The following is an 11,089-nucleotide window of genomic DNA, read 5'->3' as shown; positions in this document are numbered from 1 at the left end:
ATTATTACAATTTTTTTTTTACCTGATGACTGTGCAGAGTTGAGTCCAAAATAAATGTAAACAGTCGGACAACTGAAATGCGACTTCAGTAAACACTGATGCATCTAAGGCGTCAGATTCCTTCAGCTTCTGTTAAACTCATACAGAATTTGCCATTTGGTTTCAGTGATGTAAATAACACGACAGTTAGTAAAATTTTAGAAACAAATGTTACTTTGATATCCAACGGCGAAAGATGCAATTGTTGTCGAAGACCATTACTCGTCGCTTTCCAGGTGGTGAAAAATATACATCTGGGATGTATATCTTTCACTGCACAAAGACAATACTTGGCAGGGGAGTGACAGGGAAGACCCTATTGCACAAATGTTCCGATTTCCGACACAGGAAACAAATAAGAAAAAGAAAAATCGACTGGATTGCCATATGACAACCCAGTAATTACTTCAAAAACGGATGCCCCCCAGTTGACAGCACTTGCATCCTCAAATATCGCTAGCACGTCTTTTAAGCCAGTTGTGGTCTCATTTCTCGATCGATTCAGACTGATGACTATGATATGAGCTCATGCTCATCAAGAAAAGCTGTTTCAGAAAGTGTTGAAAGCCAAGAAAATGGATACCGTTGGCTTCAAAATATTTCCGAAAGCCGTTTGCCTATCTCTGCCAATTCTCCTTTCATATGCACTTGTTAAAGGTGCTACTACAGGTATTATGATAATTTTCCTCTTCTCTTTCTCTCTCAGCCGTTCGTGACTAATTCTGTTCAATTTTCATGAATTGAAATTGCTATTTTGGCTCTTTCTGATAGTTTACATCTGTTTTTCAGATACTTTGGCGCTCAAGGAAGTCAGTGGCGGAGAGCCTACTCCAAGTGTCCGTTATGCAAACTTCATTCGGGACAAATTCGCTTACCTAAATATCGGAGCTCTCCGTAAAATTCTCGTTGAAGAAAGTATTGAGTGCGCGCTGTCGTGTTTGGTTACACTTCCATGCTTTTCGTTTAACCTGGCAGCCTTTCAGGACAACAACGATAAACTGTTGTGTGAACACCTTTCTTCTGACAAGTACAACAACTCCGATCAATTTGTTGCCAGCAAGGTTTTCCACCATTTCAGCATCTTTGTGAGTTCAGAAAATTCTTACAAATACCATACGAATTTTTTTTTTTTTTACCAGTTGAAATGACCAAGTTTTCAAAAAGCAGATTTTTGTCTCGAAATATGACAGCAGTTTATTTGAAAGGTTTGCGTGGGCGGGTTTTAAACGCGGGTGCAGTGCTCTGTGCAACTTGTTTTCTCCGTTTTCTGTACCTCTGGTTTGCTGTCTCTTTTTACGAGCGACAAGTTGCACGTATACTTTCTAGTTTCCGCACATGCCTAACGACGGAAGTCTAACAAGTAAACGCACGAGTAGGCCTTAAAGTATACCTTTTTAACAGGAACATTCTTGATGAGCACTTGCAAAGGGCTGGTTTTGTAAGATAGGCGAGCCAATGTTGTTACGGGGAGGTAAACAGACTTTCTAACAAAAAGTCGTTGTACCACCTGGCAGACTTAGGAACTGGAAGATGAAATTTTGTGTGCAAGTAACTCAGTTTTAATTAAGTAGCACAACAAATCGCAAATTTGTTGCTCGGAAAGTTTTTTTTTTTTTTACCCACTCCAACATCTGATGAGTTGAGAAAGACACCTCTATAAATAAAATAAGGTAATGAAAGTATTAGTTGGAATGACCATGAGAGAGTGAGTGAAAAAAAGAAACACCAAAAGAAGGTTAAAGATAAAATTGGCTTTCGCTACGATTAATCGTGAAATTTGGGTACAGTTAGCAAAGTTTCCACCACTTCAGCGTCTCCTACAAATACGATAAGAAAATTTGTTATATTCAGTTGAAATGACCAAGTTTTCACAAAGCAGGTTCTTGTCCCGAAATGCGGCAACAGTTTGTTTGCTTGAAAGGTGAGCGTCGGCGCCTTTTACACGACGTGCAGTCCTTTGTTGAACTTATCTCACTCAGTTTTCTGTATTGCTTTTGCAGCATACTGTCTCTTTATCAGAGAAAAAACAATTGTGCTTTTGGTGCACACGCCTTGTGACACAAATCTCCGAGATAGCAGCGCTTTAGATCTTGAGAGCGAATGCACAGAAAAAATCGAGCAAAATCAACAAACCGTGGCCACAGCTCAAAACCTAACCTACCCTCATTTTCAGTTTATACTAAGGTTTTAATGAATTTCAAAATGCGACCGAGTTTGGGAATTATGGGCCCGTAAGCACTGGGCAAAGTTTTGTTTCTTTCGCGAAAACAATTGTCGTCATTTGGCAATATCGACCCCAGAGCTCTTCTCTTGACTGAGTGAGAGTCTGAGAGCTCTGGGGAACCCTGAAATAAAGTGATTGGTGCATTCATGTTAGCACGAGAAATGAGCAGGAACCGTAAAGTTTAAATAGCCAATTTATGGCTAACAGGGAAAAGTACTAAAATAGGGAATCTCTCAAAGGGGCAATTACAAATATAGGGAATCTCTAAAAGGGGGAATTGCTAACATGGGGAATCTTTAAAGGGGAATCTCTAAAGTGGGGAATCTCTAAAACGGGCAATCTGTAAAAGGGGCAATCTCCGAGACGGGGAAAATTAAGAGAGATTTGATCTGTTGAATGTAATGACAAGCATCCGTTTTTACAGTGCAATTGTTGAACTACTATTCGCACAGAAATGTCAGCTATTAAAATCGTGTTCCTCCTTGATGAACGTTGCCGTAAAGGTGCTGAGCTGTACTAAAAAGCTTTTTCACAATAACATTTACAGCTGGCTTTTCTTTAGCTTGATACTTAGTCACAAACACCGCTCCAAAGGTCTCCGGCTTCTATCACGTCTTGGCCGACGAGATCTTTCCACCGAAACTTCGGCAAACCAGCGAATCCGTCAAGCTTTTTCCTTTTACTGGCAAATTGAAAGCCAAGGGAAACTTAAATTCAGCCATGTTGACTTAACATCAAGTCGGCTGAGGAAAAAACAAAACATTGCCTGTCGCGAAAATATATTTTGCATGGTTATCCCGACATCTCGAGCATCTTTGGGAGAATTTAGCACTTCTTTGGTTAGTTTTTGATGCTTTTCGTCATCCACTGCTCAGATTTCCCCTTTCTGTGTCTGTGTGCGAGTGAACGGTGGCAGACAGCCAATTAAATCAATTGTTGCCCTACCTCATAAGATGCCTGCGGATCGTAAGTGTAAAAAAATCGACTAGTTTAACACAGCAAAAAGTCGAGCGGTGTTCATTGCAAAGAATTTTAAATTCCTAATTTGCAAGGCTGATCTGTTAGCTCGCGAAGGCCGACTGAAACGAATCCATTAAAACATAAAGGGACGCTACATCCCTCAGTAACCTAAGAAATATTTTTTTTTGTCGCCACTGAATTTCTTACAATTTGAAGCGAAATCGCCACTGATGTTGGCCTGTGAACACACTAATGCGTTTTTGTATGATGTCATCAAGAGTGCGCCAGTCATTGACCGGTTCATATCTGACCATGCTGCAGTACTTTGTCTCTTGGACTCTGTAAAACCGGCAGCTGTTGTGACGAATATCAATTACAGACAGCTGAAGGCTATTCACATAGATGCATTGCGTGCTGATCTCGGGGATTCTGATCTTTGTACCAAGGAACTCACAGATGTGGATGAAATGGCCAGCTGCTGCAACTCCACTCTCTAGACCATTCTTGACAAACACGCACCTCTGAAAACTTAAACTTTCGTCAACAGCAAACGTGTTCGCTGGTTTAACAGGCAGATGAAGGCTGCCATACGGGCTAGACGAAAAGCCGAGAGGATCTGGCGAAAGTCTAAATCTGCACATGACCTTAGTGTTTTTAAGGCGAAGAAAAACCATGCAACACTCATCATGAATCAAGACTGTTGTGAATATTACACCAGTAACATTTAAGAATCATGAATCAAGATTGTTGTAAATATTACACCAGTAACATTTAAGAATACAGCTCTCACCAGAGGAAGCTATTCCAATCTACTAAGGCCTTGCTGTGTGATGCTAAGGAAGTTTCTTTCCCTCCAGGCGACCCTGACCAGCTTGCCAATAATTTTGGCAACTTCTTTGTACAGAACATTGAGAGGACAAATAGGTCACTAGCTGACCTGTCAGCGCAGTCTCAATCGCCTCCTCACGCGGATGAGCATAGCTCATGCTCCCATGGACGGTTTACCAGCTTCAAGTCCCTGACGCAAGATCAAGTGCGCATGCTCATTGACAAGGCGCCTAAAAAAAAATCATGCCAGCTTGACCCGGTCCCAACGTCGATTGTTGTTCAGTCGTTGGACATTTTGCTGCCAGTCATAACCAAGTTACTCAATCTTTCTTTTGAGACTGGCCAGTTTGCTGGGACCTGGTAAGAGGCGCTTGTCTTGTCTTTTCTTAAGAAGCATAACTTGGACATTGCCAATCAGAATTTCCGTCCAGTGAGCAATCTCGCTTATAAATATCCAAGCTCTCAGAAAGGGCGAGTGTGCATCAGTTCACTGAGAATCTGACAGTCACCCAGCGCCATTCCCTGTTGCAATCTGCGTACGAGTCTCTACACAGCACGGAGAGAGCTTTGCTTAAAGTAAATAATGACATCCTGATGTCAATGAATCAGCAACATGTCACCCTGGCTGTTTTATTGGATTTAAGTGCAGCATTTGACACGATACACCGTGATAAGTTGATTCAGTGTCGAGTCTGAATGTGTAGTAACGGACAATGCGCTTTCTTGGTTCAGGTAGTATTTATCTGACCGGTTCCAGCAAGTGTATGTCAATGGTGGTCTTTTCAAGAAGTTCCCCCTGTGTCAAGGCGTCCCTTTAGGATCTTGCTTACACCCGCTGCTCTTCATCATACATAAACGCAAGCTATTTTACATTGTGGAGCGTCACCTGCCACGAGTTCATTGCTATGCTGATGATACGCAGCTGTGCGTTTCCTTCAGCCCAAACCAATCTGCGGAAGCGGACGCTGCTCTAAAGTCTATGATTCACTGCATCAGTGATGTCAGGAGCTGGATGATATCGGACAATCTAATGTAAAATGACGACAAAACAGAGTGGTGAGCGGTGGGCTCTGCTAATATGAGTCTTGTTCCGGTAGTTAGAAACCTCGGATCATGGTTCGATTCACAGCTCAGTACGTCTTGCCATATCAGTAAACTTTGTTCTGTTGCATTTTACCACCTGTGTAATATTCGACGCACACTCAAGTAGTTATCTCAAGAAACTACGGGGACGTTAGTCCATGCTTTCATAACGTCCCGCATCGATTAATGCAATAGCCTATTGTATGGGCTGCCAAACAACCAGCTTGCGAAAATTCAGAGAGTTCTGAATTCTTCTGCTAGGCTGGTATGTAATGCGCCTAGGTTTTGTTATATTACACCAATTGCATTAATGCGCGATTTGCATTGGTTGCCTATGAGGGCACTCATCAACTTCAAGGTACTTCTCTTCACGTTTAAGGCGTTACACGTCCTCGCGCCTCAGTATCTACAGTTCTTAATAAGTGTCAAGACATCATGCTATAATCTTAGGGGTTCTTATACTTTACTCCTAGCTATGCCATCAGTGAAATCTAAGGCCACGTTAGGAGATCGGGCATTCGCCGTCGCAGCGCCGTCATTGTGGAACTCTCTGCCTAGTGAGCTTTGCTCAATCACTTGTGTAAACAGTTTTAAAGCTTTTATTAAGACCTTTCTGTTTAGACATGCGTATACTTAACAGAGATTTTAATAATACTTTCGCTAATTATTTATCAACTAGTTTTTACCATATTGTATATAGATTTTTAATGTATTAGCAGTCCTTGCCATATTTTTAGTTAGATATTTATCTATTATTTCTCGTATTTATAACTTAAGAATGCGCATCTGATCATAGTCATGTTATGATGCGCACTAGAAATGGATAAATTATCATTATCATTATCATTACTATTATTATTCAGTCAAAGATAATGAAATAAATTTGCCAGGAATTGAGGTTATTAGGAAACATCGCTCTGTTAATGGCCGAAGTGGGGGTGGTGTTTGCATGTATTTACGGAATAACATAAATTACAAGATCCGCGACGATTTATGTGATGGCCAACTTGAATGTGTTATCATCGAAATTATCAGACCCCCTCCAGACTTTCTTTGTTAGTACGTGGTATAAGCCTCCAAACTCTCTCCAAGATGTTTTTCGGCAATTTGAGTCTCTGGTCGAAAAAGTGGACCCTGAGAAGGAAGACTTTTACCTTCTGGGTGATCTATACTGTAATATGCTTAACGGATCAAATAATCATAACTCATCCACATTTAACCAACATACTTGATATATATGGACTGAGTAGATTGATCTCCGAACCGACTAGAATTACACCCACCTCTACAACGTTGATTTATCTCTGTATAACTAGCTCGCCCAAAAAATATCTAACTCTGGTGTAGATCATCTCGCTATCAGCGATCATTCTCTGGTCTTCATGACCCTTAAAATCTGCTACGATGGAACTGGTATTCATCGCACGATTGAGACACGCGTTTTATAAAACTTTCAACCACCATCACTTCCAAAACAATGTTGCACTGACTTTATGGTGGTTAGTTCTCGTCAGAAGTTCCTCGCAGAGAATTGTAATGAACGTAATATTCAATTAGACAACCAACCAATCAGTAGGGTTGAGCATGCCAAATCATTAAGTTTCATTATTGATGATCGAATTTCATGGTCCAATCACATCACAAAGATATCCTCGAAAATCGGTGCTCTGAAGCGCACTAGGTCCCTCATTTGTCAATCCACTGCAGCACAAATATATATAGCTCTTTAATCCAACCTTATTTCGATTGCTGTGCCACCATTTGGGATGAATTGAGTTCTTATCTATGTGAGAAACTACAAAAATTGCGAAACCGAGTGGCAAGGATTATTCTGTAAGCCAACTGCGAGGTAAATTCAAGCCTGCTTCTTGAAACATTGAAGTGGGACCAGCTATCATTAAGACGAAGAAAGCATAAAGCTATAATGATGTTTAAGTCCTTCAACGGGTTAGCTCCAGTGTACTTGGCAGGAATTATTCAGTGAGCGACACACAGACTATGACTTGCGGGATTCTTTCCGTAAGTTCAACTTAAAATACCCAAGCCGCGTTCTAACTATTTGAAACGTAGCTTTATCTAAAGCGGTGCCTTACTATGGAATTCTCTTCCTGAAAGTATCAGGACGATTAGATCAATTGGGCAGCTTAATTTCCCGCTCGGCGATCTTGTAAATCAGTTTTTTTATAGTTATTTTAATTTTTACATATGATTGTAATTGAGATACTATTCGAGAAGAGTAGGGGATAAAGTCCCCGGTGTTGTGGCTGTCCTGTTCTCTCCAGCAGAAGTGGCCGGCTTGGCGGTGATGTCTCTAAAAAGTCTTGTGATGTATGAGGCCACCTAAGCAGAAACAGCCACAAGTCAAAAAGGGAATTTGCCGAGTGCTGGAACATGTAGATGTAGATGTACTACTACTACTACTGCTACTGAACACTTTGTCCTCCGCAGAGGTTCCGCGGAGCCGATCGCTAAGGCCTAATAAGGCTTGTTCACAACCTTCACTGCTGCGTCGTTTTATGGATACATACATTATTTAAATAAATATCCTGTATGTAAGGCTTGCGAAAGCAGTAAGAAGTTGCCAGCTGCTAATAGATTTTCTAGTGTTTTAACGCAGAGCTACCTGAAAACCATTTATTTCCTGCCCGGTGATTGATGACTGTCACACATTCTTCGGAGTTGAAAAGATGTTAGAGATTCCCCCTCTTCCCCATTTTAGAAATTCCCGATTTTAGAGATTCCCCCTTTAAGAGATTCGCTATTTTAGAGATTCCCCCTTTTAGTGATTCCATATTTTAGATTTCCCCTTTTAGAAATTCCCCTATTTTAGAGATTCATCATATTAGAGATTCCCCGTTTCCCGTTCCACATCTCCCGTTCATCCTTTTAGAGACAGACCAAATTTTGTCAAGCCTTGCCAAACTTCAAAGGCGCGCCGTCGTCCTGTTTCGGATCATGAAAATTCTACATATTTTACAATAAACACGGCATCATCTATAGGAAATGTTTTTAAGTGCGGCCACGATTACTAAATTGAAAATTTGGAGGAGACAATGTTTGTTGAGATTTTTGGTTGAGGTCCGCGCGCAAATTGAAGCCCGCCATTTTTTCATCATCGAAATTGGGGGGAGGTGTGGAGAGTCTACGCGTAGAGAGTCTACGCTTGCTGGTCCTATCTCTAGCTGTAATCATTGAACTCATGGCTGCGCTGGATTCGCCTTCTGGCCTGTCGTTTCTCTGATCAGGAATTTGTTTGTCAAGTACACTTTTTTGCTTGTCCGAGATTCTTGTTCTGCTTGTCTGAGCGAATTGGAGAGCCCAGTCCATCAGCAATTGCGACTGTCGAGCTGGAGCATCCGTATTTGGGGTGTCCTCTTCAAACTCTGACACACTTGTGAAATGGCCTTCAAGTCTCGCTGCATATACACGGACAGCTTTGTCGGGCGTGGTTGTACTTTCTAGCGCACTGACGTGCCTGCCGCAATCCAAGTGCCTCTGCAATGCCAAAAACCTTTGACACAGTACGATTTTGTGAAGCCTTCCTCGGGGCATGGGCAAAGCACACTATTTTCAGAAACTAGACTAGTAGATGGGATATCCGTCCTCCCTAGCGCGTTGGGAAGCAATTGAAGTGGTTGCTGTTCTGGACTTTGACAGTAGAGAACTGGTCACACACCTCCTTGCCTGCAGAGCCAGTGGATAACCTTGGTATCTGAAAATTGGCGGAAATGGTTATCTTTGATAGCGGAATCCTCTTTCCGGCTAACCCTCTTTTGTGTGGCTTTCGTAGGCTGATGTATGTGCTGCCATATTCTACGTTTGCCACAGTGTTGACTCCATCGAGGTTTACTTGAGCTGCAGATGTTGGCGAGACTACGCTGTCGCAGATGGAGACATTAAGACCAGGTACACCCCCCGAGGATTACATAGCATCCACCATTTGACTTGCTGTTTCCACATTATGACCTCTATGCATTTGAACTCTAACGTGGGCCTTGATTGTTAACAGGACAGCTGGTCATACAAGAAAATGAATTTGCTACACCTTGAGTCTTTTGGTTTCCCATGCACTTATTCCAGAGAAAATCGTTAATAAGAGGTAGCGTAGTTTAGTTTGTTTACTCACCGTCGCCATTCAGCAAAACACTGCTTGCTACAAAGGATCCAAGTAGCGCTAGAAGGATTTCCTATTTTCTATTTTCTACAAACTCTGAAAGAGTCCAGTCACTTTAATGTAGTACGATGATTCTCCTCAAGCAAACCATTTCAATCACCTTCTGCCTCGAGGTAGATGTTTTAATGCTCATCTTCCATAGAATACAGCAATCTCTGTTTCGATAGATTTAGATAACACTGGGAATTCATATCTGATATGCAACAGCTGTTACATGTAAACAAATCTTTTCTTCTGTCAAAATACCATCTACGAGTATTAAATTCACTGGATATAAGCAAACTTGTCAAGCTCGATTATGACTTCGACCAATACAAAAACGTCATCTTCATGTACTGGTTCTCTGTAGATCTGATCTGTGGAGCAGGTCTTGGAGGTTTTAGTTCTCGCATAATCGCACTTTCTTATGTAGTTCTTGCAGGATATTCAGAGGTTCTGTAATGTCATACAAAATTATTTGAAAAGACCCTTGTACTCATGGAAACCTTGAATTGGTCACAACAAAACATCATTGTTTTTCCTGGGCGAGGAAAATCTTAATATTCCAACATGAGGAATAATCTTTTGCTTCTCTGGGTACCTTCGATCGTTGTTACAACCCCACACAGCACAATGATCACCACTAGGCATAATTCCAATATTATTTTAAATCTTAGTTTAGAAATAGGCCAAAAGTCAGCCTATACACGTAAATACGACTGAAAAGGCTTTATTGAGATATTTTGAAACCATTTCATAATAAACCTTAGGCAAGCAAGGAAGTTAATCAGCAAATTTTATTTCATTTTTCACGGTTATTCAAACAAAAACTTAAACTTGCCATATATCTCCATTGCCCAAATCGATTTCTGATAAAACTGAGTCGAATAAAACGCTTTTTTCGACTCTTAAAATGTCTCTCCAAAATTGTTTTTCTGGACGTCGAATAAGTTTCGACCATACATTTTCTCACATCCACATGCAATACTTGCCCCCTGGCGATTCCAGAACCCTTTGCGTTTATGCGTTTATAACCAAATTTTTGTATACTACTTCCCCACCGACGCAGCACCACAGTTTCTTTAGAAACTACCCCTTCATTACTTTTAGGCCAGAAGACTGTTGAAATCGAAAATCTGAAATAATTCCCAAACTCGGTCGCACTTAAAGTTTTTAAAACCTTGTTATAAACTTAAAATGAGGGTAAGTTAGGTTTTGAGCTGTGGCCACGGTTTGCTCGATTTTCTATGCATTCGCTCTTAAAGTGATTTTGGTTTACTGCGCCTTTCAATAACATGCGGACTCTTAAATTCAACGGTCAACCGACAAATGCGTTTTTTGCTACCGTCAATCAAATGTTCGGCGGCTCCTCCGAGCTTCCGACTACTGTCGAGCGCGCAGTAATCAAATCACATCGTTGAGCCTAGTTCGGTCAACAAAGTCGGAAGCTGGGAGGAGCCGTCGAACATTTGAATGACGGTAGCGAAAAACTCATTTGTCAGTTTGTCGGTCCGCATGTTATTGAAAGGCACAGTGAACAAATTATTGCGACGGGCTGTTGTGAAGTAGATAGATGAGGCTACGATATACTGAAAAATAAAATAAAGCCTTTACCTTACAGGAAGTCATTGCGACACCTGGTAGACTTGGAAGTGGAAGGTTTGTATGTTTGTGACAGTAAACTTTACATCGTTAATGTCTGCGATTTTGAATATTTTTTATATTTAGTCACCGTGTAGCAGTGGGCCTTGCAAAGGCGATAGAAAGTGTGTGCCTCGTTATGCAAAAAACAGTTACTTGTG

At 41.2% G+C, this 11,089-nt stretch overlaps 1 protein-coding gene across 1 annotated transcript in view; it reads left to right on the top strand.

Moving 5' to 3' along the window:
* The first annotated feature begins 501 nt into the window (after positions 1–501).
* LOC138026182 (ficolin-2-like) overlaps positions 502–11,089 on the top strand; it is a 32,905-nt gene continuing 22,317 nt past the window's right edge. The window contains exons 1-3 of the mRNA XM_068873400.1: positions 502–708; positions 829–1,124; positions 11,016–11,089. The exon at positions 11,016–11,089 is cut by the window's right edge and continues 41 nt beyond it. Coding sequence (XP_068729501.1) covers positions 615–708; positions 829–1,124; positions 11,016–11,089 — 464 coding nt within the window. The 5' untranslated portion in view covers positions 502–614. The remainder of the gene's footprint in view (positions 709–828; positions 1,125–11,015) is intronic.

The sequence above is a fragment of the Montipora capricornis genome, chromosome 12 (genome assembly GCF_036669925.1).
Source record: "Montipora capricornis isolate CH-2021 chromosome 12, ASM3666992v2, whole genome shotgun sequence".
NCBI classification, from domain to species: domain Eukaryota; kingdom Metazoa; phylum Cnidaria; class Anthozoa; order Scleractinia; family Acroporidae; genus Montipora; species Montipora capricornis.
The sequence above is the reverse complement of the archived record's forward strand: the minus strand, read 5'-3'. Positions and strand labels throughout refer to the sequence as shown.